Below are 27,285 nucleotides of genomic sequence, written 5' to 3'. Positions count from 1 at the left end.
GCAGCATGGGGAAGAAACAGGAGGAGCTGGAGATCTATGTGCGATCACAAGGCCATGATCTCACTGCAGTCATGGAGACACGGTGGGATAGCTCACATGACTGGAATGCTGCCATGGATGGCTATGTGCTTTTTAGGAGAGACAGGTCGGGAATGTAAGGTGGTGGAGTTGCTCTTAATGTGAGAGAGCAACTGGAATGCATCAAGCTCTGCCTAGGCAGGGAAGAGGAGGAGGCAGTCCAGAGCTTATGGGTGAAGATCAAAGGGCAGGCTAGCATGGTGACACTGCTGTGGGACTACAGGCCACCTGACAAGGAAGAGAAAGTTGATGAGGCCTTCTACAGACATCTGGGGGTAGCCTCATGATCACAAGCCTAGTTCTCACGGGGTACTTCAGCCACCCTGACATCTGCTGGAGGGACTACACACCAAGGCACAAACAGTCCAGGAGGCTCCTGCAGAGAATTGATGATAACTTCTTGTCACAGGTAGTGGAGAAGCCTACGAGGAAAGGTGTCCTGCTGGACCTTGTCCTTACCAACAGAGAGGGATTGGTTAGAGATGTGAAGGTTGGGGGCAGAGCTGGCTGCAGTGACCATGAGATGGTGAAGTTAAGGATCCGGCAGGAAAGAACTAAAGCAATAAGCAGGACTGCATCCCTGGACTTCAGGAGAGCAGACTTTGGGCTCTTCAGAGATGTAATTGGTGGAGTCTCACGGGTTAATGCCCTAGAAGGAAGGGGGGTCTAGGAAAGCTGGCTAGTATTCAAACATCACCTCCTCCAAGCTCAAGAGCGGTGCCTCCCTATGTGTAAGAAGTGCAGCAAAAGGGGCAGGAGACCTGCATGGGTGAGCAAAGAGCTCTTGGCCAAATTCAGACAGAAGAAGAAAGTACACAGAATATGGAAAAGGGGACAGGCTACTTGGGAAAATTATAGGAATGCAGTCAGAGTATGTAGAGAAGCGGCAAAGAAGGCTAAGGCCCATTTGGAATTGAGTCTGGCAAGGGATGTTGAGGACAACAGGAAGGGCTTCTTCAAATACATCAGTAACAAGAGGAGGACTAGGGAAAATGTGGGCCCACTACTGACTGGGGTGGGGGCCATGGTGACAAGGGATACAGAGAAGGCAGAATTACTGAATGCCTTCTTTGTTTCAGTCTTCACAGCTAAGGGCAGCTCCCATGAATCCTGTAGCCTGGAGGCAAGGGAGAAAGTCTGGAGAAGGGAAGACTTTCCTTTGGTTGAGGATAGGATTAGAGATCTTCTGGGCAGGCTACACATCCACAAATCTATGGGCCTGGATGGGATGCACCCGCGAGTACTGAGGGAGCTGGCGGATGTTGTTGCCAGGTCGCCCTCCATCATCTTTGAAAGGTCCTGGAGAACTGGAGAGGTTCACTGAGGCCTGGAAGAAAGCCAGCATCACTGTAGTCTTCAAGAAGGGCAAGGAGGAGGACCCAGGTAACGATAGGCCTCACCTCCATCCCTGGAATGGTGATGGAATAGCTCATTCTAGATGTCATGTCCAGAGATACAGAGGAAAAGAAGGTGATCAGGAGTAGCCAGCATGGATTCACCAAGCGGAAATCCTTCCTGACCAGTCTGATAGCCTTCTATGATGGAATGACTGGCTGGGTAGATGAGGGGAGAGCAGTGGACGTTGTGTACCTTGACTTCAGCAATATTTTTGACACTGTCTCCATGGCATCCTGCTAGATAAGCTCAGGAAGTGTGGGTTAGACGAGTGGACAGTGAGGTGGATTGAGAACTGGCTGAAAGGCAGAGCTCAGAGGGTTGCCATCAGTGATGTGTAGTTGGAGGCCTGTGGCTAGTGGCGTCCGCCAGGGCTCAGTACTGGGTCCCATCCTGTTCATCTTCTTCATCAATGACCTGGATGAGGGGACAGAATGCCTCCTCAGCAAGTTTGCTGATGATACCAAGCTGTGAGGAGTGGTTGACACACCTGAAGGCTGTGCTGCCATTCAGAGAGACCTGGACAGGCTGGAGAACTGGGCAGAGAGGAACCTCATGAAGTTCAACAAGGGCAAGTGTAGAGTCCTGCACCAAGGGAAAATTAACCCTAGACACCAGTACAAGCTGGGGGCTGACCTTCTGGAGAGCATCTCTGCAGAGAAGGACCTGGGAGTGCTGGTGGATGACAGACTGACCATGAGCCAGCAATGTGCCCTTGTGGCCAGGAAGAGCAATGGTATCCTGATGTGCATTAGGAAGAGTGTTTCCAGCAGGTCGAAGGAGGTGATCCGGCCGCTCTACTCAACCCTGTGAGGCCTCATCTCAAGTACTGTTTCCAGTTCTGGGATCCCTAGTACAAGAGCGACATGGAACTACTGGAGAGAGTCCAGCGTGGGGCTACAGAAATGATCAGAGGGCTGGAGCACCTGCCCGATGAGGAACGGCTGCGAGAGCTGGGCCTCTTCAGCCTGGGGAAGAGAAGACTGAGGGGGGATCTTGTCAATGTGTGTAAGTACCTGAAGGGAGGGTGTCAAGGTGATGGTGCTAAACTCTTCAGTTGTCCTATGTGACCGGTCAAGAGACAGTGGGCAGAAACTGAAGCACAGGAAGTTCCACCTGAACGTGAGGGGGAATTTCTTCACTGTGAGAGCGACGGAGTGCTGGAAGAGGTTGCCCAGAGAGGTGGTGGAGTCTCCTTCTCTGGAGATCTTCAAGGCCTGCCTGGATGCAACCCTGTCTACCATGCTGTAGGTGACCCTGCTGAGCAGGGGTGTTGGACTAGATGATCTCCAGAGGTCCCTTCCAACCTTACTGATTCTATGATTCTATGATAATTCATCAGCTTGCCTATGTGGCTGTTATGGGAAACTGTGTCAAATCCTTATGGAAGGCAAAGAGGAAAGCATTCACTGGGCTCCCCTCATCTATCCAGCCAGTCATCTTATCATAGGCTATCAGGTTGGTTAAGCATGATTTCTTTTTTAAAAATCCATTCTTACAACTCCTGATTGTATTCTTACCCTGTACATTTTTGGAAATAGCATTCAGGATTAGCTGCTCTATCATCTTCCCAATGATCAAGGTGAGGCCTTTTAGCTCCTCAGACCCTCAGGGAGGTTGGACTAGATGATCTCTGGAGGTCCCTTCCAAACTTTCTGATTCTATGATTCCATGATAATTGCTATAAAAGGAAAAGTACTAGTTAGGCATTATGTTATTCAGAAAATTCAGAATCGTCTTGAATTAATGTTATTTTCTTCTAAATAGCATGCATCTTTGAATACCTTAACCTTAATGGAACTAGTATTAATAGCAGTATCAACACTAATATTAATTTGATGGTAGCCTGTAAAGGAACGTAAAACAACTATAAAATCAGACAGAGAGAGAAGAGAAAAAGAGAGAGACAGATGGACAGACAGAGGTTCTCTGGTATACTGTATTCACTAACAGTAAGTTGTTGATATTATTGTTGTTACAGAGATACATGCAAGACATGGAAGTGAGCAATAACAGCAGGGTCAAAGAATTCATTCTCCTTGGATTTCCCACTGCTTCTCTTCTTTGCATTGTTTCTCATTGCCTATATCTTAGTTACAGGAGAAAATACTACCATCATCCTGACTGTCTGGACAAACCATAACCTCCACACTCCCATGTGCTTCTTTCTGAGTAATTTGTCCTTCCTGGAGATCTGGTATGTAACAGTCACACTACCCAAGACAATGGTCAGCTTCATGTCACAGAGAAAGCACATCTCCTTCATGGGATGCATGACACAGTTGTACTTCTTTCTTAGCTTAGGCAACACTGAGTGCCTTCTCCTGGCAATCATGGCATATGACCGTTATGTTGCTGTTTGTAAGCCTTTCCATTACTCCATTATTATAAGCCACAATGTCTGTGTCTACCTTACCACAGGATCATGGTTAACTGTTTTTTTCTTTTCTGAGTGCAAGGTGTATTTTATCTCTCAGCTAACATACTGTGGACCCAATATAATCAACCATTTCTTCTGTGATGTTTCTCCTCTCCTGAACTTAGCCTGCACAGACATAGAAAGAGCTGCCCTTATGGATTTTGTGGCTGCCTTATTTATTGTCTTGATCCCTCTGTAGTAATCCTATTGTATGCACATATTATCTTCACTGTTCTTCGTATTTCCTCTGTACAAGGCTGCCAAAAAGCCTTCTCCACATGTACCACTCACCTTATAGTGGTCATTCTCTTCTATGTCACAAGCATTTTCATCTATGTGAGACCCAAAGCACTTCCAGATCACAATAGAAATACAGTTGTGGCTGCTTTCTATGCTGTTGTTGTTCCTCTCTTCAATCCTATCATTTACTGACTGAGGAACCAGGAAATTAAGAATGCTCTCAGAAAGATTTTGTTCAACAAAAGATTTTCTTTGCAGGAACACCAGCATTTGTAGTGGGATTGGATAGGTAAGAAAATGGTAAAGTCATAACTAGATTTTACAATTAAATCACTTTACAAAAAACTTTTTTGTATTAGTCAGAAACTGAAGTAAGATGCTCCAAGTTCTTTTTCTTGAAACTTATGAATTGCTGGGCATTGATCAATATGAGTAAAACATAGTCCTATTCATGACTTCCTATCAATATGAGTTCCACCACTGACTTGCTTTAAGAAGTAATAACAGTAAAATACAAAGTTAAATGACAGGTCAATAGTAAGAGAAGGACTTACACACACTATCTGCTTTAGGAGTCAGATTTACTTACCTTATTTGTTAGATCTCACATGTAGTCAATAGATTAAAGGTTACACAGAAATTTAAAGTTAGGCAGTGGTTAAATACTAATTTAGTGATGGGAATGTCTCTCTGGAGGAACTTGCATTCCTTCATTGACTACATAGGGAATCCATTTCCATTTTATCTAGCCTAGGGTGACAGCTATTCTAACTTCAGTGTTAGAATTCTTTACATAAAAACAATTGAAATGAGTCAATCTGGCTGTAAGTCATATGACTATGGAAAAAAAATGATCTTCCTCTTCAGTGCAGACTATAACAACTACATCTAAAATACAGGGAATTTCTTTTAAACATAAGAGAACATGCAACACTGGAACTTGTTACCCAGAGAGATTGTGGAGTTCCCCTCCCTGGAGATATTCAAAATCTGGACATGGCCCTGGGCATTCTGCTCTAGTTGACCCTGCTTTGAGCAGGGGAGCTGCAGTAGATGATCTCTTGAGGTCTCCTCCAATCTCAATGATTCTATGATTCTGTATCCTCAGGTATACTTCTCTCCCTTTAAACTAAAGCTTCTCTTCAAATTATTTTAATTTTAAAATAACTTTTATTTTACTATTTTATGCCTCATCTACCATAAACAATAATTCTATTCTTCTAGTCAGACGGCCCAGTGTGGCTGGCATTCAAATTATTCATGAGTGGTCATTCTTTGAAAGTTCTGGCTCTGCCTGTATTACATTGTCAATGCTGACTGACTCAAGACCAAATGCAAAGACTTTTGACTACTCAGCAATAAACCTCTTGAGTGTGCTTGATAAGTGCTGCTGTATTGGTTTGCTCCACACTTGTCAAGTGACCATGTTAATGTTCACTGTGTACATGTTACTGTTCACTTGCCCCTCTTTGCTTTTTAAATGTCAAGTGACCCCTTCAAGTTATACTCCAGCTGCATAGGATGAAGTTGCCCTCCCTTTATTTGTGCAGGTGGTCAGGGAGTTTTGCGACAATAATCCTCATTCTCTCCCTTTCCTTCCAGGTCTATGGAAGGTAACAAAACATAAACAAAGGGATATGGCTCTCTTTCTAACTTCATATGACCATTCTTGAACTAGAGGCAGTCTAACTGTTAAGGAAGCTCAGTCTGTCCTCTGTTCCCACTGGCACTAGAGAAAGCATCCCAGATCACTCTGACAGTGAAAGCAAAATAAAGATGTGATATGATCAGAAGTTTATTGTCCTATGGCAAGCTGCATTGATCAAGTGTAGGATTGCTCAACAGGGAACCCAGAACAGCTTTATGTCATTTTCTATACCTCATAATTTAATTTTCTCCCTTTTCCTCCTTCAAATAAGTGTTTAATCTCCATTTTAATATTGGCTTTGCTTTTCCTCATTTCACTACCTTATATGGTAATATCATTCTTAGTAAATGATCCCCGGTAATACAGCAGCCCTCTCTCAGTATCTTTTAATATATTTCACATTAAGAGGTTCACAATACTCCACTTTCACTATCTGCACTCTCTGGGAGTTTCTCCCATTGTTGTTTTATTAGTTTAGCCCTAAGTCAGGGTTGGCTGATCACTTTTTTTTACTTCCATTGTCTATTAGGAACTGTTATCCCATTCATTTAAACTCAGACCATGCAAGTCATCTGCTATAATCTTATCAGGAACAATGAATAAAGATAAATGAATATGACTTTTTCAAGAACATGTCCAAGTGTCTTGGGTGAAATAGACTTACTGCAAGGGGGAAATTGTTTTGTTGCTTTATAATGCAAGGCTGACATCATACTGTGTTCACAGTTACCTTTACACACAGAAATACACACGTACGCATGTATGCGCGCGCGCACACACACACAGATGTGCTGATCTTAGGGCAATCAAGCACCCCTTGCGGTGGTTTGCTGGGTTTGAACTTCCTGATTTTAGCTGCTTACTGTGTATTGATTTTATTTGCCATTCTGTGCTTACTTGTTTCTTTGTAGCCCAATACATGGTGGTTCCTTTGCCAGCCAGTGCTTAATGGTTTCTCTGTTGCCCAATGCTTACTAGCTTCCATGCTAAACAATGCTTACTGGTTTCTTTGTCATGCAGTGTGTGTCTCTTGGGAGTCCTTGACTTTTTGCTTTCTGCAGATTCTAAGCTGCTGAAGCACATTTCCCATTCCAATACTGATTTAGCTGGTGTCCATGCCTCTTTTCTCACTTTCAAATGTCCCTGAAAATTAGTCCTCATGCATCCCTGGGCATTGTTAGGTCCATTGATCTCAGTCTGCAATGTCTCAGGATATTTCAAATGGATTATAAGCAGGAGCATTGGGCATTGGCTCTTTAACACTCTCCTTGACTAGCTGTCAGGAGGAACCTTTGGTATGCAATAGCATGCACATGCAGCAAGGCCTCTTTCAGCTGCTTGGGCAGTAGTGGCTAGTTCATTGTGTTTATAATGGGTTGGAGCTGGTTTCTAGCTCTCTGTTTATTTGGCTATCTAGCTAAGGTATCTATCTAACATTCCTGAACCATATATATTGCTATAGTATTACACCATATATATTGCTATAGTATTACATTACAGTAGTTAAGAAACATTTAGAAACTGATGTTGAGAGTACATGTGCTACAGAAATGAGAGCTTGTGCTTTTCACTGGGGACGCACTTTATATCCTATTGATCACAGGGGGAAAAGTGCATGGCCATGAAACTCAGCAGCCAGTTTACAAACTTCCTTGCTGAAAAATTGTCATTTTACCTGAATTGGAAGGACCGGCATCCACTGCCCCAGATGCCAGACAGCCTCTTCTTGCAGAATGAAATTCCTGAACTTTGTGAATCAGAACATCTCTACCCCATAGTAAACGGAGAAGCAAGAGTATTGAAATTATTAGCCTTAGCTATTAAGGCAGACTTAAATGGCAACACCTTCCAAGAGATCCTCCAACATATATTAGAAGATTTACTACTGTATGTCATAAAAAATAAAAACCAGTGGAAAACATTAGCTAAAGTAAATGTAATAGAAAAGAGCCAGTCTATTCCTATGCAAAGGGAGAAGGCAAAATGGGGAAACTGGAGAACACTCACAGTCACTAATGAGTGTAAGGAATTATGGAAATTGTGTTCAGATTAAGGGGTTTCTCCAAGTTAGTTAAATGAGCTGCTTGCTCCTGTTTTATGCCAGTTGGCTGAGTTTCCTTCATTAACTCCTCATGATAATCCTCTGGGACTCAAATCAGGAGATATCAACAGGAGAATGACTAGGGAGTCAGACAGTATCAGGAAAGTGAGCTTGGGGAAGTAGCCAAATCTACCAGTGCTGAACCTGGACTTTGAATATGTGGGAAACAGGTTGGGGCTTGATTCAGTGGAAGTACTAGCAACCACTACTGCCTGGAGAGTAGGAGTTAAGTCTTGAGATGATAGTTGCAGTTACTGATTGCTACTTTATATCATGCATTTTGACACAGGGGCCCAAATCTCAATGGTAAGTAAGGATACTTACCTTTCCTGTGCTGCCTTCACTTAACAAAAACTAGTTTGTATTGAAGATGTTAATGGACAAGCCACTATCTCCCCCCAACACATACCAGTCAGGGCTAAATTAATTCTGTCTGATGGATGGACAGTCCTCCTGACCTTGCTTTTTAGTCCTTATAATATTTTAGGAATGGGTGTATTGAAGTGTCAGTCATGGGTGGACTTGTGGGGGAAATAGGAAAAGGGGACACCACTCTCTTTGGCCCACAATTTATACCACATTAGTGCACCCTTAAACTTTTTACAGAGTTTAACTTTTTATAGTTTGAGCACCCTATTAGCTTTTACAGATGACTGCTTTTCTACCACGTTGCAAGCTAATTATTATTCCATAGTATAAGTTACATTCTGACGCCATCTGTCCTGACATCTGTAGATACCTGTTCTGGTCTATTGGACTATCACTCTTGCTCCGTAGCTACGCAGGCTCACACCATTAAGGCATTAGAAGACTTGATTGAGTTATATGGTCCCCCAGTGGAAATCCAAAGTTATCACGGCACTTATTTTACAGGGAATGATATTCAGAATTGGATTGGACAGCAAGAAATAGCCTGGAAACAGGCTGATAGAGTGAATGAACAGGCTGCTTAAAGGGCATCTGCACAAATCGTCCCTTACTGATACCTTCATGATTTAGAGTAAAAATATTTGTCAGGCAAATGCCTGCTCAGTGACTGCCTGCTGCATGGCTGTATCCTGTACGCTCATTCCAAAGGGGAATCCATCAAACACTCATGCATGCTTGGAGGTGCACCTCCAAGGCTACCTCCCCATGTGAGCTATGCCCAGAGTGTGCAGGGTTGGATCTATGACTGCCATGCAAGGAAAGATCACTAGAACTAGAGAGCCATTATCTTGTGAGCATGGGGTTGGCCATTGCCATACCTCAAGGGTATTATGGTCATGTGGTACCTTGTAATAGTTTAGCTCTTTGAGGGGAGTAGATATCAAGGTAGGAGTCATCGATTCAGACTACCTTTGAGGAGGTGAAAGTTGCAATCCGTTACATCAGATCTCAACCCCTGCAATGTACAATGTACAAGATCAAATAGATATGTGAGCAAACAGCATTTCCCACTATCCAGGAAACAGATTCCTTGCAGCCTACCCTGCAGCTGGGTGGTTTTGAGTCAACGGGATATGCAGTGTGGGTGCATGATTCAAACAAACCCAAGCAGTCAGAAGGGGAAATCATTACTGATAGGCCAGAAGACACCCACCTGGTACTATTCAAAGGGGAAAGTGTCCCAATCCATGTCCAGTCTAGGAGACTGTCACCCAGAGACCTATGACTTGATAAATATGCCAAGTAGAGCCATGACATTGCTATTCTTCATCCTAATCCTGTACACTCTTGGTAGTTGGAACACTGATGGCACTGTGGTGAGCACATCAAAAACAACACCTATAAGGTAAACAGCCTACTTCAAGTACTACATGTTGTAAAGTCCAAAGAATCAGCACAGGAAAACCCCTGGCAGTGACAGTTATCATGGCTGTCAAATTTAGGACTATGGGGAAAACGCATTATACTCTTGGTCTTCAGGGCTGATTAGTTTTGCATGCATATATGTTATGATTTACTATACATATTTACTATAATTTAGTTACTTGTACGTCTTACCTGTTAGTTAAGACACTGGCAGAAAGGCATGTCTGAACCTTTTCCACACTCTGGTGGCACCAATACTACATCTCTATCACTAAAGGGGTAGAGTGAAGTGAGAACATCTGTGGAACAGCTCGTGAGGAGTCAGGTGACTGACAGATTACACGATAGCAGCACCAGAGTGTGCTCTCTACACATTGACTGATTCCCATCAAAGCCAGACATGCATATTCCATTTTCTCAAAAATGTCTAGCTGCTTCACAGCCGAGAGCTACCCAAGCTTAGCACAGCTGAGATAAGGAAATAGCTCCAGTAGGTTTAAGGGGCCCTTAGAATACAATGAGTTGAGTCCTGCCTGGATGTCTGACCCATGCGTCCAACAGCCTCTCATCAGCAACCACTCCATGTGGTTCCTGGGGCTCCCTGTGCAGCTTGGAGTGTAAATCCTTCATTAAAACTACCTGCTCATGAACTTTGCATGTCTCTGTTACCTGGTATCCGATCTTCCTTTTCTTGCCTTGCAACCACACCATTTGTCCTGTTATTGAACTGATAAAGCAACTGGAAGAACTAGGAATCATTATCAAGTCTCATTCCCCTTACAGTTCTCCTGAATGACATGCAAAGAAATCTAAAGGCAACGAGTAACTAACAATAGATTATATAACCAGAATGCTGCCACTAAACTGCATACGATAGATGTTCCCAATATAACAGACACAGTCAATTCTCCTAAAAACCATGCCTTTCTACGGATGGCAACTGTAGATCACAGAAATGGTTGAGACTGGAAGGGACCTCTGGAGATCATCTAGTCCAACCCCCCCCCCCACACACACACTCAAGCAGGACCATCTAGAGCACATTGCACAGGATCACGTCCAGGCAGGTTTTGAATATCTCCAGAGAAGGAGACTCCACAGCCTCTCTGGGCAACCTGTTCCAGTGCTCTGTCACTCTCACAGGAAGGAAATTTTCCCTCATATTCAAATGAAACTGCCTGTGTTTCAGTTCATGCCTGTTACCTCTTGTCCTGTTGCTGGGCCTCACTTCAAATAGTCTTGCTCATCCTCTTGACACCCTTCATTAAGATACTTATACACATTCATAAGATCCCCTTTCAGTCTTCTCCAAGCTAAACAGACTCAGCTTTCACAGCCTTTCCTCATAGGAAAGATACTACCATCTCCTAATCACCTTCATAGCCCTCTGCTACACTCTCTCCAGTAGTTCCAGTTCTCTCTTGTACTGGGGAGGCCAGGATTAGACACAGCATTCCAGATGCAGCCTCACCTCAAAGGGGGAAGACCCTTGAGCTGCTGACAACACTCTTCCTAATTCAGCCCAGAATACCATTGGCCTTCTTGGCCACAAGAGCACATTGCTGGTTCATGGTTAACTTGTTATCCACCAGGACTCTCAAGTCCTTCTCCGTTGAGCTGCTTTCCATCAGGTTAACCCTTAACCAGTACTGGTGCAGGGGATTATTCCTTCATAGGTACAGGACCTTGCACTTTCCTTTTTTGAACTATATGAGGTTCTAAACTAACCCTTACATTCCCTTACCCATGAGAATGCTGTAGGAGACAGTGTCAAAAGCCTTCCTGAAATCAAAGCAGACAACATCCACCACTCTCCTCTCATCTACACAGTCAGTCATTCTATCATAGAAGGCTATCAGATTGGATAAGCATGATTTCCCCTTGGAGAATCCATTCTGACTACTCCATATCACCTTCTTATCCTTCATATGCTTAGACATGACATCCAGGATAAGCTCTTCCATTACATTCTCGGAGATAGAGATGAGGTGAATGATGCTTAAATATTAACCAGCTTTCCTGGACTCCTCCCCCTTCCTTCTAGGGCCCTAATTCATGGGATTCCTCCCAGAAGGTCCCTGAAGAGCCCAAAGTCTGCTCTCCTGAAGGCCAGAGTTGTGATCCTACTTCTGGCTCTGCTTCCTCTATGCAGGATCCTGAACTACACCATCTCATGGTCACTGCAGCCAACCCTGCCCTCCACTTTCACATCTCTAACCAGTCCTTCTTTGTTGATTAGGACAATATCCATCAAGACACCCCTCCTCATCAGCTCTTCCACCACCTATGTCAAGAAGTTATCATCTATTCTCTGCAGGAGCCTTCTGGACTGTTTGTGCCTTGCTGTGTTGTCCTTCCAGCAGATACCAGGCTGATTGAGGTCCCCCATGAGAACCAGGGTCTGTGATTGTGAGGCTACTTCCAGCTGTCTATAGAAGATCTCATTGATTTCCTCTTCATGATCAGGTGGCCTGTAGTAAACACCCACAGTAGGGTCACCACGCTAGCCTGCCCTTTGATCCTTACCCATAAGATCTTGATTAGCTCTTCATTGACTCCTAGGCAGAGCTCAATACATTCCAGTTGCTTTCTCACATAAAGAGCAACTCCACCACCTCGCCTATCTGACTCCTCTTTCCTAAATAGTATCTAACCATCTGTGACAGCGTTCCAGTTGTCTGATCTATCCCACCGTGTCCCTGCAATTGAAATGAGATCATGGTCTTGCAACTGCACACAGACCTCTGATTCTTCCTGTTTATTCCCCATGTGGCGTACATTGGTGTACAGGCATTTCAGAGAGGTAACTGAGAATGCAGGTTTCCCAGGAGAGGTTCAAGAGGATCCTCCATAACATTTCCCACATGCACTTCCCTGGCTACATGCACCCACTGGAGGTATCTTAAGCTAGATCATCTAGATCATCTAGATAGCTAGTTAGGCAGAGCTCAGAGGGTCGTCATCAGTGGCGTGGAGTCTAGCTGGAGGCCTGTGGCTAGTGGCGTCCGCCAGGGCTCAGTACTGGGTCCCATCCTGTTCACCTTCTTCATCAATGACCTGGATGAGGGGACAGAGTGCCTCCTCAGCAAATTTGTTAATGATACCAAGCTGGGAGGAGTGACTGAGAAGGGCAGTGCTGCCATTCAGAGATATTTAGACAGGCTACAGAGTTGAGTGGAGAGGAACCTCATGAAGTTCAACAAGGGCAAGTGCAGGGTCCTGCACCTAAATGAGAAATAACCCCATCCACCAGTACAAGCTGGGGGCTGGCCTGCTGGAGAGCATCTCTGCAGAGAAGGACCTGGGAGTGCTGGTGGATGACAGACTGACCATGAGCCAGCAATGTGCCCTTGTGGCCAGGAAGAGCAATGGTATCCTGATGTGCATTAGGAAGAGTGTTTAGAGCAGGTCAAGGGAGGTGATCCTGCCCCTCCACTCAGCCCTGGTGAGGTCCTCATCTCAAGTACTGTTTCCAGTTCTGGGCTCCCTAGTACAAGAGCGACATGGAACTACTGGAGAGAGTCCAGCGTGGGGCTACAGAAATGATCAGAGGGCTGGAGCACCTGCCCGATGAGGAACGGCTGCGAGAGCTGGGCCTCTTCAGCCTGGGGAAGAGAAGACTGAGGGGGGATCTTATCAAAGTGTGTAAGTACCCGAAGGGAGGGTGTCAAGGGGATGAGGACAAACCCTTTTCAGTTGTCCCATTTGACAGGACAAGAGACAGTGGGCAGAAACTGAAGCACAGGAAGTTCCACCTGAACATGAGGGGGAATTTCTTCACTGTGAGAGTGATGGAGCACTGGACCAGGTTGCCCAGAGAGGTGGTGGAGTCTCCTTCTCTGGAGATCTTCAAGGCCCGCCTGGATGCAACCCTGTCTACCGTGCTGTAGATGACCCTGCTGAGCAAGGGTGTCAGACTAGATGATCTCCACAGGTCCCTTCCAACCTTTATGATTCTATGATTCTATGATTCTATTTGGATTCTATTCATTGTACTAAATTGTACTCTACCCATACAATGGGAACCAAAACACTTAGCTCACATGTAGCCATGCAAAAAGGATATTATGTCTGAATCTGCACTGTAGATCACTCAGGTTAGGTGAGATTAATCCCTCTCCTCTCATACAAGGTAGAATAAAACCCCTGGGTCATATGACTATATGTAGATATCCAGTGACATTCTGGGTATCCTAAGGTATCCAAAGCATCTCTAATGGAATGACAAATACTATGCAAGACCTACAGAACATCAATACCCTTTGGAGCAGCAGCTGGAAGCCAAGCAGGATCCTGTAAAGCAAATCCTGTAAAGTATTTGGAAGAGAGTATGTCAAGAGGATGTGGCTAAACTCTTTTCAGTGGCTCCTAGCAACAGGTCAAGAGGTAACAGGCATGAGCTGAAACACAAGCAGTTTCATTTGAATATGAGGGAAAATTTCCTTCCTGTGAGAGTGACAGAGCACTGGAACAGGTTGCCCAGAGAGGCTGTGGAGTCTCCTTCTCTGGAGATATTCAAAACCTGCCTGGACGTGATCCTGTGCAATGTGCTCTAGATGGTCCTGCTTGAGTGTGTGTGTGGGGGGGTTGGACTAGATGATCTCCAGAGGTCCCTTCTAATCTCAACCATTCTGTGATTCTGTGATAATATTTGTATTATATTGCCCTAGTAAGAAAATAGATACTGTGTCTACTGAAGATTAGGAGAGTAACTCCAGTGTAGGAGATACTACTTACACATATCACGACTGCTAATTAAGGCTCTGGATTTAAATTTAGGACACTAAATCTTTTTCTAACTTAATTTTTGGTAAATGACTGCCATACCCCCTAGTTTTTTTTTTTTCCTGTAAACCCAAACTAAACATTCTAATTTTCCCTGTACAATCTTTTGAAATCTGTGAAAAAGAATCTGAAGCCATGAGCTGCTGTTTTTTCATTGTTCAACATCTCAGATGAAACCTTAGACATCTTCAGACTTATTACTTCTACTGTTTATGGAAACAAAAAGAAAACAATGACATTCCTCTTCTTTCTGTGATTGCTTCCATTGGGAGACTATCTGTAATCTGCAGGCCAAATCTCATGGGACCCTGACGACAAATAGAGTGGTCAATTTCTATATATTGGTGTAAATCACACAACTGGCACAGCAGTCTACGTTTCATCTGCTCTCTAATAATCATGCGCTCTAGGAACAACTAAGACAGTGGATTCTACCCTGAACTCTCACAACAGAAGGTTGAGAACTCTTTTGTTTTTAATAACATAGGTTGAGGCATTCTTACTTTTGAAGATGTGATCTGAGTTAGCTACAAACAAACTAGACATAGAATTATAATTAACGTGCAATTATGCTGTATCTGCTATGCTCTGTTGTACTTTTTCATGTCAATAAGCTGTATGTAGGTATACCTCTGCTCAGAGCTAGGCTTGGAAACCTCTGGTAGGGTCCAGCAGATTTTTTAAATCAGTTTTTGTAAATACTTCCAGTACTTGGCATTTACTCCACAGTTTATGGGATATACCTAGTATAATTTTAGCAAAATACAGATGTAGAAACTACGACACTGATAATATAAATATCTATATAAGCTCATAATCTAATATTTCTTTATACTCTGTGGAGAGGATGGACAACAAGATAGCATGATTCATCTGGGTTATTTTAGACACGTGTCCCAGATGAGATGAATATAGGAGATGAATAATAGATGAATGAGATGAATAAGAGATGAATAATAAACATGAACTATAAGCTAAAAGTATGCTTAGATTTTTATACTGACAATTTTAAAATCGAGCAGACAAATTTCACCCAATTGATTTCTACAAATCTAGCAACAAAGTCTCAGAATTTTTATAGGAATTTAAGTGGTGATGTAACATACAGGTATGATTTTAAATCTATTAAAATTTAAAAGTTAAGTCAGGATTTATCATATTAATTTATTGCAGGTGGATAAGATACATCCTTCCTCTACAGAATGGGTGACAGGAATGAAACTAGTATCAAGTATTTCATTCTCCTGGGATTTCCCACCTCTGCTGAACTGCAACTGCTCCTCTTCTCTGCTTTCTTTCTGGCTTATTTATTAACTATGTTGGAAAATATCATTATCATTCTCATTATCCGAACTAACCACAGTCTGCAGAAACCCATGTATTTCTTCCTGGGGAATTTGTCTTTCTTAGAGATCTGGTATGTTTCTGTCATTGAGCCAAAGATACTAGTAGATTTCCTCTCTCAAGACAAACGCATATCATTCCAGGGCTGCATGACACAGCTGTATTTCTTTGTAACTTTTGTTTGTACTGAGTACATTCTCTTAGCTGTTATGGCCTATGACCGCTTCTTAGCCATATGTAATCCTCTCCAATATCCACTCGTCATGAACAACCAGTTCTGTGTTCAGCTGACAGCTGGCTGTTGGATGTGTGGTTTGATCACCTCTTCCATCAAGTTGAGCTTTATAGGTCAGCTCCAGTTCTGCAATGTAAACAAAATCAATCACTATTTCTGTGATATTTCACCTGTACTTAATATCTCCTGCAGTGATTCTTCTTTGGCTGAGCTAGTGGACTTCATCTTGGCTCTGATGGTCATCATGGTGCCACTGTGCACTGTGGTCACCTCATATATTTGCATCATGTTCACTGTGCTGAAGATCCCTTCTTCTCAGGGGAGGCAAAAGGCATTTTCTACCTGCAGTTCTCACTTGACTGTAGTAGTGTTGTTCTACTCTACCACCCTGTTCACTTATGTTCGCCCGAAGGTTATGTATACCTACAGTGCTAACAAGTTGATATCAGTCTTGTATACAATAATAGTACCACTTCTGAATCCACTCATATATTGCCTCAGAAACAAAGAAGTAAGATTTGCCCTGAGGAAGACCTTTACTCGCACAAGAAACATCAAAGTATTCAATTAAAGTCTTCTGACGAAGAGATTTCACTCATGAAGGCCGGTTGCCAGTGCTAATGATCTAAAATTAGGAATTCTAAACCTTGACACACTCTCAGGTGAAACTGTACTATTCATGCACCCAATTATTACATTTATTGAACTGGAGCTTGATAACTTGACCTATGTCTACATTTTTTCCCTTCTGCAGTTTTATGCTACATACCTTTCTTGGAAATATTTAGCCAAATGACTGCTCTACTTTTAAAGGAAAGACTTGGCAAAACTGGAAACTGAACTTCAGATTTTCTTTGCCCTTCTTAGATTACTAGGCCCAGAAAATGGTGGGTGGGATAATATCAGGCATGTAAAATGCAGATATCTGCATGTGATCTATTTTCTCTAAGATTCCCTTAATCTGCCCGGAAAGAAAAATGCATCAACGTGGATGATTAATCTTAAACACTTAACTCTTCTAGATGCCCATTTAATGATGAAATTGAAAAACCTCTGAAGAGGAATATTTTTCTCACATATCAACAGAGGGAGTGTAATGTAAATAGTTGATACTGTTGTATGACTACAATGTCATTAGACTCAGACTCTTGGTCACATGAGGGCCCTGGAACCCTGATTCTCCTAAGAAGGAGACTCTACAGCCTCTCTGGGCAATCCATTCCAATGCTCTGTCAATCTCACAGCAAACAAGTTTTTTTCCACATATTCAGACAGAACTCCCTCTCTTTCAGGTTGCAACAGTTGCCTACCATCCTATCACTCCACTGAAAAGTGTTTGGCCCAATACTGTTGACACCCTCCCTTCAGATGCTTACATTCATTGATAAGATCGCCCCTTGGTCTTCTCTTTTCCAGGAAGAACAGGTGCAGTTCTCTCAGCCTTCCCCCATAGGAGAGATGCTCTAGTTTCTCAGACATCTTAATAACCCTATGTTGGATTGACCCCAGGTGCTCTATATCTCATGATGGGGAGCTCAGAATTGGACACAGTATGCTAAATGTGGCTTCACTAGGGCTAAGTAGATGGGGAAGATCACCTCCCTTGACCTGCTGAGAACACTCTTTCTAATGCAGCCCAGCATACCACTGGCCTTCTTGGCCGCAAGGGCACATTGCTGGCTTGTGATCAACTTGTGATCCACCAGGACCCCCAGGTCCTTCTCCATAAAGCTACATTCCAGCTGGCTGAACCTCAAGCTGTACTGGTGCATGAGATAATTCCTCCCTAGGTGCAGGACCTTGCACTTCCCTTTGTTGAACTTCATAGACTTCCTCTCTGTGCAATTCTCCAGCTTGTACAGGTCCTTCAGAATGGCAGCACAGCCTAATAATCTGAGTTAAATATCTAAGATTATCAGTGAGAAGTCTCCCTAGCTAAAAAAAAGTGTGCCCAGGACATCATCTCCATGTCCAGAATATCATAGTGATTCAAAATATTTAATACTCTATAAAAAATATAAATTAAAAAAGAGGGGGAGAAACTATCAGCTGAGTGCAGAACACCATTGCTGTGTTAAATGTTTGAGTGTATTCTTGAGACTACAGATCCTGATCTTCCATATTTCCTAAATATTTTTCTTTCTTTTAAGATTTTGTGTTTAATGATGCATCTGGCAATTTATACATTTGAAGGAAGAACTTCTTTTGTGTGTACTGATGACGTGGATACAGATCAGACTTTGAGGTTGAGACAAAATTCAAACAGAGATGTCAAGGACAGTTTTGAATCAATCATAATGGAAGCTATTACGAGAAATATAAGGTACCTGCTCTATTCCAGGTATTAGTAAAAATTGTGCTATGAGAATATAGATAATTGATTCTAGAATATGCACCATGGCATAGGAAAGGAACCCAAAACCCCCTGAAAATTCCAGTAGACCACTGTTTAAACTCATAATAAAACATTCTTTCTGAAAATTCCCCTGCCATCAGTTTAATCTAAACAATATGAGGAAAACTTAACAATCATTTACGCTACAGAATTCTCAGCTCTTCAGGAGAAAACTAGCTTCCAGATGGGATTCACTTATGTTTGTGTCCTCAATTGCACTTTATTGCATTTTAACTAATCATTTTGAATCCATTTATAATTATTGGAGATAAACAATTACTAGGATTCATCTGATTACCTTAGAACATTTTTGAGGGATGAGTAAGTGCGACAGAAATGTCAAAGAATTATTGAAGTGCCTGTGAAGGTCAGATGAATCCCCCCTCAGGGATGAAATTAAGACTGAGAAACCTAAATGCAAGCATCTAAATGTAGATGGCAATATATGCATGAGGTACCTACCATCCCACTGTAATCTCTGAAGATCTTGTCAATACAATTAATAGAAACCAGAGATTCATGAAGAATACTCCAAAATAGACACTCAGAGTAGCATGTCATTGCGTAACAAAATGAACAAACAAATAAACAAAATCCTGCTGTGATGTGTCACTTCAGCCCCTAAAGGGTTGAAGGTCTCTAATAGGATCTTTAACTGCTCTTCAAATATCTGGTACTTCAGGACTTACCAAATGGCACTAGACACCTTGAGTGAGCTTTCCTCTGAAGCTGTTTTTGCTCTACCAGAAGTAGGACTTAAGTACAGTAACACCCATGCTGCTGTATGTAGAATGATCAAAACAAGGAGATTCCTCTTGCCAAACCAAAAGCACCTAGTAAAGTCGCATGAATTATGATCCTACCTTGTCAGTAGAAAGAGTTAAATGACTCATCCCACCTGAGATCTAAACTAAGAAAAGGAAGCACCATGAAGTGTTCATTTTTTATACTTTAGAAGAGCTGAACTTTAATTATATACTGGCAGAGGAGATTCTGCCAACACTCATTCTATACAGGCCACATAAATGAGAATTTGGGTACATGGTAAAGTCACCAGCCCAGACCTTAAGAAATACTCTAGAATTCAGTTTTGGTTCAGCATAGTTTAGGATATAAGCAACAAGCATTCTAGAAATGTATGATGTTAAGTCATGTTGTGCATGGATCCTTGACTGACAGTATAATGTGCTTTGATGCTGGGTAATTCTCTGATTGTTTCATTAGTAATTTAGAAGACAAATGTCCAATTCCTTACAGAGCCCACAAGTCTTGATTAAACTAAATTACTGGGACCTATTTCCGCCAATGATTAGAGAAAGAACCCAAATAACCGACTTAGCTATATCTAAAATTAAAATGAGTACTATTCTAGACTGCTAATTCATGTACTTCGGTTATAGACCTGAAGTACAGTGAAATAGATTCAGATTTGAGGTCAAGACCTATAAAAATACTTAGAAACTTAAGCGTGAGATTCCTCCAAAACTACCTAAAAAGTAGACATCTAAATCTGATCAAATCACCTTAGGCTCTTTTAATATCAATGTACATAGATTATCAACTCCAGAGGATATTGAGTCAATCTTTGTTTAGCATAAGTCTTAGATAGTATGAATCATTCTCCAAAGGTGTCTATTTTTTCATTCATTTTAAAAATTGCCTATAATACCCAGATCAAACCTGAGTGCTGAGCCCACCTGTATTCTTCTTACAGCACACTGAAGTAAAGCATTTATACATCCATGATCACCTAACCTACCTTTCCCTTTATTTCAGTTTTTACAGAATCACAGAATCACAGAATGGTTGAGATTGGAAGAGATCTCTGGAGATCATCTAGTTCAATGCCCTTGATCATGCGGGGTCACAGCACATTGCACAAGACTCTGTCCAGACAGCTTCTGAATATCTCCAAGGATGGAGACTCTGCAACCTCTAAAGGCAACCTGTTCCAGTGCTCTGTCATCCTCACAGTATAGATGCTTTTCCTTATATTCAGATGGATCTTCCTGTGTTTCAGTTTGTGTTGGTTATCTCTCATCCTGTCACTGGTCACCACTGAGAAGAATGTGGTCCCATCCTCTTGACACCCTCCCTTAAGATACTTATACATGTTGGTAAGATCCCTTCACAGTCTTCCCTTCTCCAGGATAAAGAGGCCCAGCTCTTGCAGCCTTTCCTTGTTAAGGAGATATTCCGGTCCCCTAATCATCTTTGTAGCCCTATGCTGGACTGTCTCCTGTAGTTAAACATCTGTCTTTCACTGGGGAACCCAAGACTGGACACAGTACTCCAGATGAGACCTCATCAGGGCTGAGTAGAGGGACAGGATCACTCCCCTTGACCTGTTGGCAATACTTTTCCTAATGTATCATTGACCTTCCTGGCCACAAGAGCACACTGCTGGCTCATGGTTAACCAGGACCATGTGGTCCCCCAGGACTTCCAGGTCCTTCTCCATAGAGTTGCTTTCCAGCAGATCAACACTCAATACTGATGCATGGGGTTATTCCTCCATCAGGATCACCAGATCATTCTTGGCAAAGCTGGGTCCTTCTCTGGAGAGCTGAGAATGCTATAGCCTTCTCTAACTGATCTTAGGGAAGGAGGGATCACACTCAGGTATTACACAAACACAAGCATTCTGAGAATGAAGGTTTTTCTCTAGATTCTATTTTTTTTTAAGAAATTTTCTTAATAGACAGTCTCATAGCTTGAAGGTACGATGCCTTTAAATATTGTAAATAAATCACTTCTCCAAAATAATGTAAATACTACTAAAAGTCAAATCCTAGGTTTTTAAAACCTTACTATCTCTTTAACTTTTCTGTAGTGCCACTGGGAATGGATGAGAATATAAGCAAAAGTAAAGTAACCTGCACATATTGTTCTATCATAAGTCACAGATTTTCTCAAATTTTTATATCACGAAAAGAAACAGCAATTTCATATAGATTTATTTAAAATAAGTCTCCCAAATAAGGAAAATATTATATAGTCCATGAGACCTAAAGATAATCCTTCTGTGCTGAAAAGACTGTAAGTTTTGTTGTGGAAAAAGAACACATATTCTAGGGTGTCTGAGGCATGTACAGAGGGCTTTTGGATGATTGTACTCTCCTGGAGTGCCTGCTATCCCTTAGAAGTTAGACACTCACTTTCGGATATCTGAATCACATCTCTAAGTTTCAGGGTGTGAGTATGCTCTCCTTGTCACTCAGAGAATGGAGAAAATTTAGTGAAAAATTCAATTTCTGAGAAAGGAAACACATTGGTTGGCAGAAAGACACTGACTTCCATTCTGTTTTAGTAGATTCTCATGACTAATAGGGTTGACATGGGTCTAGAAAGTTTTACTTATAGGAATAAAATCTAAAGGGAGCAGGAGGATTTCTATATAACTGAAACACTGAAAAAAATAGTGATAAAAGATACCTAGAAGCATCATTACACTTACTCTATCTTTGTTTTGTTTGGTTGGCTTTTTACCAGCAAAGACAAATGACACGAGGGAAAAATACCTCATCTGAGGTTTAGATGTCTGGTGTGAAAATCTAAAACTGTGGAAGCTGAGTTCCAAGTGTTTTTTATGCACACATATAAAGGTAGAGTTCAGCAATACATCAGGGAGAATGTTTTCAAAACAAATAAGCTGAAAGGTCAGCAGGTTTCTCAAAAATCATTGATTGCCAGCAGATTCTTGGAAAAAAAAAGAAAAAAAGCTGAGTAGGAAAGATTCTTAATGCTTCTGGCAAGTTGATCAAGAGATATGAATTCCAAAGATCACACCCGAACTTAATCACACTATTACAAGGTATGTTGTGTTGTGATTTGTGAAAAATTAGCTTTGCTTTGCTAAGGTTAGTGATAGAACTGACCTAAAAATAATTAGGTCTTTATTTAGGTTCTATAGCACTTAGAGTAAATAGGATTTATTAAGACAGTTTACCAAAATTAAGTTTATTAACAATAGGCAAGTATTTAATGGGTCTATAATGGGATCATTGGAGAAACAGGCAATTCTGGAGACTTTTTCACGTCTCAGGTGAATCAGTTATCATCCTCAAGCACATCTTCCTCTCATTGACTACAAAAGTATTTCCAGCAGTTTCATTCCTTAGGCTTTTGTAAGGTTTATAGAAGCAGTTTACTTACAGCAATAGTGCTGATTATTAAAACAAAACGATTTAATATACTATAGAAAATATTTCCATCAAAAAGTTATTTCAATATTATGAAAATATTTCATATTTTTGTATTTGTTACATTTAAAACATCAATGATTAGACAAAAATAGAATAAAAATAAAGAATAAGGACAATGAGATCAAACAAGGCTTCACATCCTTCAAATGGCTGATGATACTAACATGCAATTTTGCATTTTTCTTTTTATCCTTGTTGATAAAGGCAGTTCTTTTCTCATTGTTCAAAAATGTCTTTCATTTTTTATCTCATTTTCTTGATGGCTTATTTTTTTTTCTAATGAGGATAGATACCTCTAAGGGACTACTGTTCCCCTCCATTTTAGACATACATGATAGGATCACACTATGCTGTGTGATCTAATATTTTGTATTTGTATGCAATATTTTGCTCCTTTGACAAAAGAATCTACAAACAGGCTTAAACTGCATGTTTAATATTGAATGTATTGAAACCTAGATTCTGTGCATGTAAGAATCCCAAATGAACCTAGCCAAAAGATTGGATGAGCAATATTAGATGTGCAGAGAAAAATTCTCTCTCCAAAATTATTTTCTTCTTTAAGATATATGAATACAAAAAGAACAAACAAGAAGTAAATAGAGCTACTGAGGGTGCATATCAAGGATTATCAAGGTATGTAATATACAAGGAATTACTCAATGTTTTGAAAGGATTAGGTAAATGAGAGCTCTGATAATGTGTGTAATGGAAATGATGACAGAGAAAACAATGGAAAAAAAATCCCAATAACTGGATGGGGATTCATGTCATTTAGCTTCATACATCTACAGTCTAGATAGCTATGTCTGAGCTGGCCTTCCCTTTAGGTCAATGAAGAGATGCATACAATCCTAGAATATGATTCATACCCTCTGTGATAAATATTCTAAGGTAAGAACATTTATTTCTCTCCACAGAATTTAAAGATCATCTAAATTATTAGCTGTAATGTAGGCATCAACCTACTGTAAATATCCGAGGCTGGTAGAGATGCCATCCACTTGGTGAAGACAAAGTGATTAAATATAATTAAAAAGAGTTATTTCATTTTTTTCTGTCAATTAATTTTCCTAGAATATTTATTATAGAAAATTTATTCCTTAAGAAGTCTCTACATTTGAGAATTTTGTTCCAATCCTCTTGAAAAAGAAAAAGAAAAAAAACTAACAGAAATAAAAATGTTCCCTTTTTTAACAATAGACCTTTTTTTACAATTTTGATTGTCTTTTACAGGTTAGCTGCTCTCTTGGGATACTTTTCTGTCCATTTACATCTGAAATTGTTGTGTACATTACCATTATAATCAACCAAGAAAAAGAAATTTCATTCTATAGCGGACCTGTACTATAGCTCAGATGAGCTGCATGTATGTTATTTCTTTCTCAACACTTTCTAGAAAATGACACAGGATGATTGGTTCAGATATACGTGAATATATTAAAGACATCTGCAGATATGATTGATTATTCCATTTTCCATTGCTCCATATTTATCTCATATCTCTTGTATATATTATATTGTTCTTCTAATTGCTTTCCCAGGCAAAGTGCCCATGTGCCTGAAATACACTGCAGTATTATTTCTTATTTGAAATGTGTCTGAAAGGAACCACAGAAAACCACACGAAGGTAACTGACTTCATTTTAGTTGGGTTCAAATCCTATCCAGGATTGCAAGTCCTCCTCTCTGCTCTCTTCTCAACAATGTATGTTGTCACAGTGGTAGGAAATTCTGGTATGATACTCATCATTAGAATGGACTCCAAGCTGCACACTCCTATGTACTTTTTCCTAGGGAACTTGTCTATCTTGGACATCTGCTATTCCTCTGTCATCATCCCCAGAGCAGCACTGACATTCTCACTGGGCAGAAGAATCATTTCCTGTAACGGCTGTGCTTCTCAGATGTTCTCCTTCTCTCTCTTTGGCACAACTGAAGCCTTCTTACTTGCTGTGATGGCTTTTGATCGCTTCTTTGCCATCTGCAACCCACTGCTGTATCAAGTCACTATGAATAAAAGACTTTCTGTTTGCATGCTTGTGGGCTCTTATCTGTCAGGCTGCATTAACTGCACCATCCAGACAGGCTATACATTCAGCTTGTCTTTTTGTGGGCCCAAAGAAATAAACCACTTCTTCTGTGATGTTCCTGCAGTAATGCATGTCTCCTGCTCAGACACATTTGTCAATGAAATAATAATGCTCAGTGTATGTGGATCTATTATTGTGAGCACTGCCTTGGTAGTTTTTATCTCCTATGGCTATATAATTACCACTATTATCAAAATGCCTTCAGTTGACAGCAGGCACAAGGCCTTCTCCACTTGCTCTTCCCACATGCTGGCTGTTAGCTTGTTCTTTGGAACTGTCTTTTTCATGTATGCTCAGCCTGGGGCAACATCCTCACCATACAAAAGCAATATCATTTCTATCCTCTATACTACTGTTACTCCTATGTTAAACCTTTTCATCTATACCTTTCGAAACAAAGAGGTAAAAGGGGCTCTGAAAAAATTGTTAAAAAGGAAAGGCTTTTTAAAGCATCTTTACTAAAGAAAAGAACAACCACAGAGCCCGATTCACTAGAAACAGAACGTAAGACAAGGAGCATCAAGTTCCAGGGCTTGTCATCCAGAAACTTTCATGATCACAGTTGTTCAGTGTTATGAATAAAAGCAAGGGTTATAAAAGAAATCTAAGACATTCAGATCAGGTGAAGTTCCAGACTCACTGAACCAGATTTAGACATTTACAATCTGGTTGTCTCCATCTGAGCTGTAATATGGAGTCCTTTTATAATCATTCAAAAAGTGCAGGTACTTCAAGGTCCTAATTAATCACATTGTGACATCTAGACATTTAAAAACACCTAGATATCACATGAATTACTCTCTGGAGGTGCGCTATTTCTATGCACTGGAGCATAGCTAGCTCAGATAGAGATGTCCTTATTGTAGACTTCCAAAGATATGCAAATTAAGAATGAACCAAGTGTTTTATTTGTCTGTGACTCCTTCTAATTTTTAAAACTATTTTTTATGAATTTTACTTTGTCTTAGAAATGCATGGAATAACTGAAATCTAGGTTGTAACCACCGAGCATTGAGGAACAACTGAAATCTTGTGTCTGAATTGCTCTCTAACAACAACAACAAAAGAACAAATTAGTATGTCTAAATTTTGTTTCTTTGTGTTTCTATATGTACAAGACTGTTTGTAATAGGCAAAGAGAGACATTTGTTTTTGAGAGATAGGCTTGTAACAGTACAATCTGATATAGTATAAAGATAATATTTTTAAGATCAGGCTTACATCTACTTGCAGACATTTAATATTCTGGAAAAATGAAAATTCCAAAAAATACTAACTTCAAACTTTTGTGTGAAGGGACTGAGGCGCGGTGTCTTGAGTAATCATGTAAGCATGACTGTACCAGAAGGTTGTGTTCAGTTCTCATTGTATTGTGGTATAAAATATGTGGATATGGAGTGGATATAAGATATGCAAGGGCTGACTAGAAATGAAAAGTTACCTGTCAGAAAAAAAAATTTCTGAATTAAACATTAGTTCTCTTCCTACTCAGAAGAAATTTTATCTCTTTAAAATTAAATGAATCACCATCCATAGTTACTTCTTTCTCTCTTTTTACTATAAAAGGAATCTATACAAGCATATGTATATACAAGCATATGTATATCAAATACGTATGCCTATATTGTAGAGAAATCCCATCCATGTAGAAACTGTGTAAGAAAAACTCTGAATCAATGGGAGAATATGCCAGATAGATTATCCCTCTGTGTAGATCCATTAACATAGGCATTTCTGTAAGCCTTTTCTATTGGCCACCATTGTAATCTCAGTGCGCACTAGGCTTCCAAAAGATCTAAATTAGTAGAAAATGGCTGTTCATTGTGTATCTTAAAGGCATCAGGATGAAATTCAGCTCCACTTTCTGATACATAAATTTAAGTATAATGGAAGTATCTGAAGTAAACATTCAGCCTCCTACTGTGCTCCTTTTACAGTCACTGATGGTCTAATAAATTCAGTTAGTATGTTCTAGTGAAGTAGTCAGCTCACTCTGACATAGATGTGCCTGGATCAGGGATCTTTTCTAGTTATCACTACATTATGTAGATGAAAAACATTAAGTGGTACGCACAAATCATGCCATTTGATTTAAGTGCCAGAGAACACTACTGATCACTGTTTAATTTAATAATATAGATAGAGCCTTTTAGACCGAAACATGTGAATCCCAGATGTCACTTGAATTATGAGTTTTGTATTTTCAGAAATTTCATTTTTTGTCTATTCTCAGCCTTGTCACTAAGCTGTAGGTCTAAAGTGAACATAGTATCTTTAATCCATTTTAAATTCTATTGTAATGTCATAGTGCTGTGGAGGAGAAGGATGCTGATGGAATCTTAGTGAAAGGATGGATGATAAGGCTATGTATCCTGTATAAAGCATTTTCCATGGATTCTGCACCATTCTAATTTCCTCTGGTGTATGATGGAATAAGGGGTGCTATTTCTGCTATCTTTTCCTTGTTGGAAGCCTTTTGGATTCAGATATACCATAACTGGATGTACCTTTCTTATTGATTCCTTCCAAGATCTTCAATGTATTTTTGAGCCA

The 27,285-nt window shown here is 40.8% G+C and overlaps 3 protein-coding genes across 3 annotated transcripts; all 3 read left to right on the top strand.

The window, feature by feature from the left end:
- The first annotated feature begins 3,046 nt into the window (after nucleotides 1-3,046).
- Nucleotides 3,047-4,324, top strand: LOC134151133 (olfactory receptor 226-like). The gene is given in 3 exon segments (XM_062595406.1): nucleotides 3,047-3,089; nucleotides 3,568-4,086; nucleotides 4,089-4,324. Coding segments are annotated over 3 exon segments (798 nt in total).
- Nucleotides 4,325-15,662: 11,338 nt separating this feature from the next.
- Nucleotides 15,663-16,610, top strand: LOC134151132 (olfactory receptor 6Y1-like). The gene has a single exon (XM_062595405.1). It carries the CDS (start codon nucleotides 15,663-15,665, stop codon nucleotides 16,608-16,610), a length of 948 nt encoding a protein of 315 aa, XP_062451389.1.
- Nucleotides 16,611-24,234: 7,624 nt separating this feature from the next.
- LOC134151371 (olfactory receptor 9S13-like) lies at nucleotides 24,235-25,176 on the top strand (the record flags this gene model as incomplete). Its single annotated transcript, XM_062595844.1, has 1 exon — nucleotides 24,235-25,176. A coding segment is annotated over exon 1 (942 nt), but the record flags the coding sequence as incomplete, so codon positions are not given.
- Nucleotides 25,177-27,285: the final 2,109 nt, after the last annotated feature.

Source organism: Rhea pennata, chromosome 26, assembly GCF_028389875.1.
Source record: "Rhea pennata isolate bPtePen1 chromosome 26, bPtePen1.pri, whole genome shotgun sequence".
In the NCBI taxonomy this organism is placed as follows: Eukaryota; Metazoa; Chordata; class Aves; order Rheiformes; family Rheidae; genus Rhea; species Rhea pennata.
This window is presented reverse-complemented; position numbering and strand designations above follow the sequence as displayed.

Bases quoted from the DNA above. Each gene is read 5' to 3' on its own strand.
- LOC134151132 (XM_062595405.1), top strand. From the start codon at position 15,663: ATGGGTGACAGGAATGAAACTAGTATCAAGTATTTCATTCTCCTGGGA.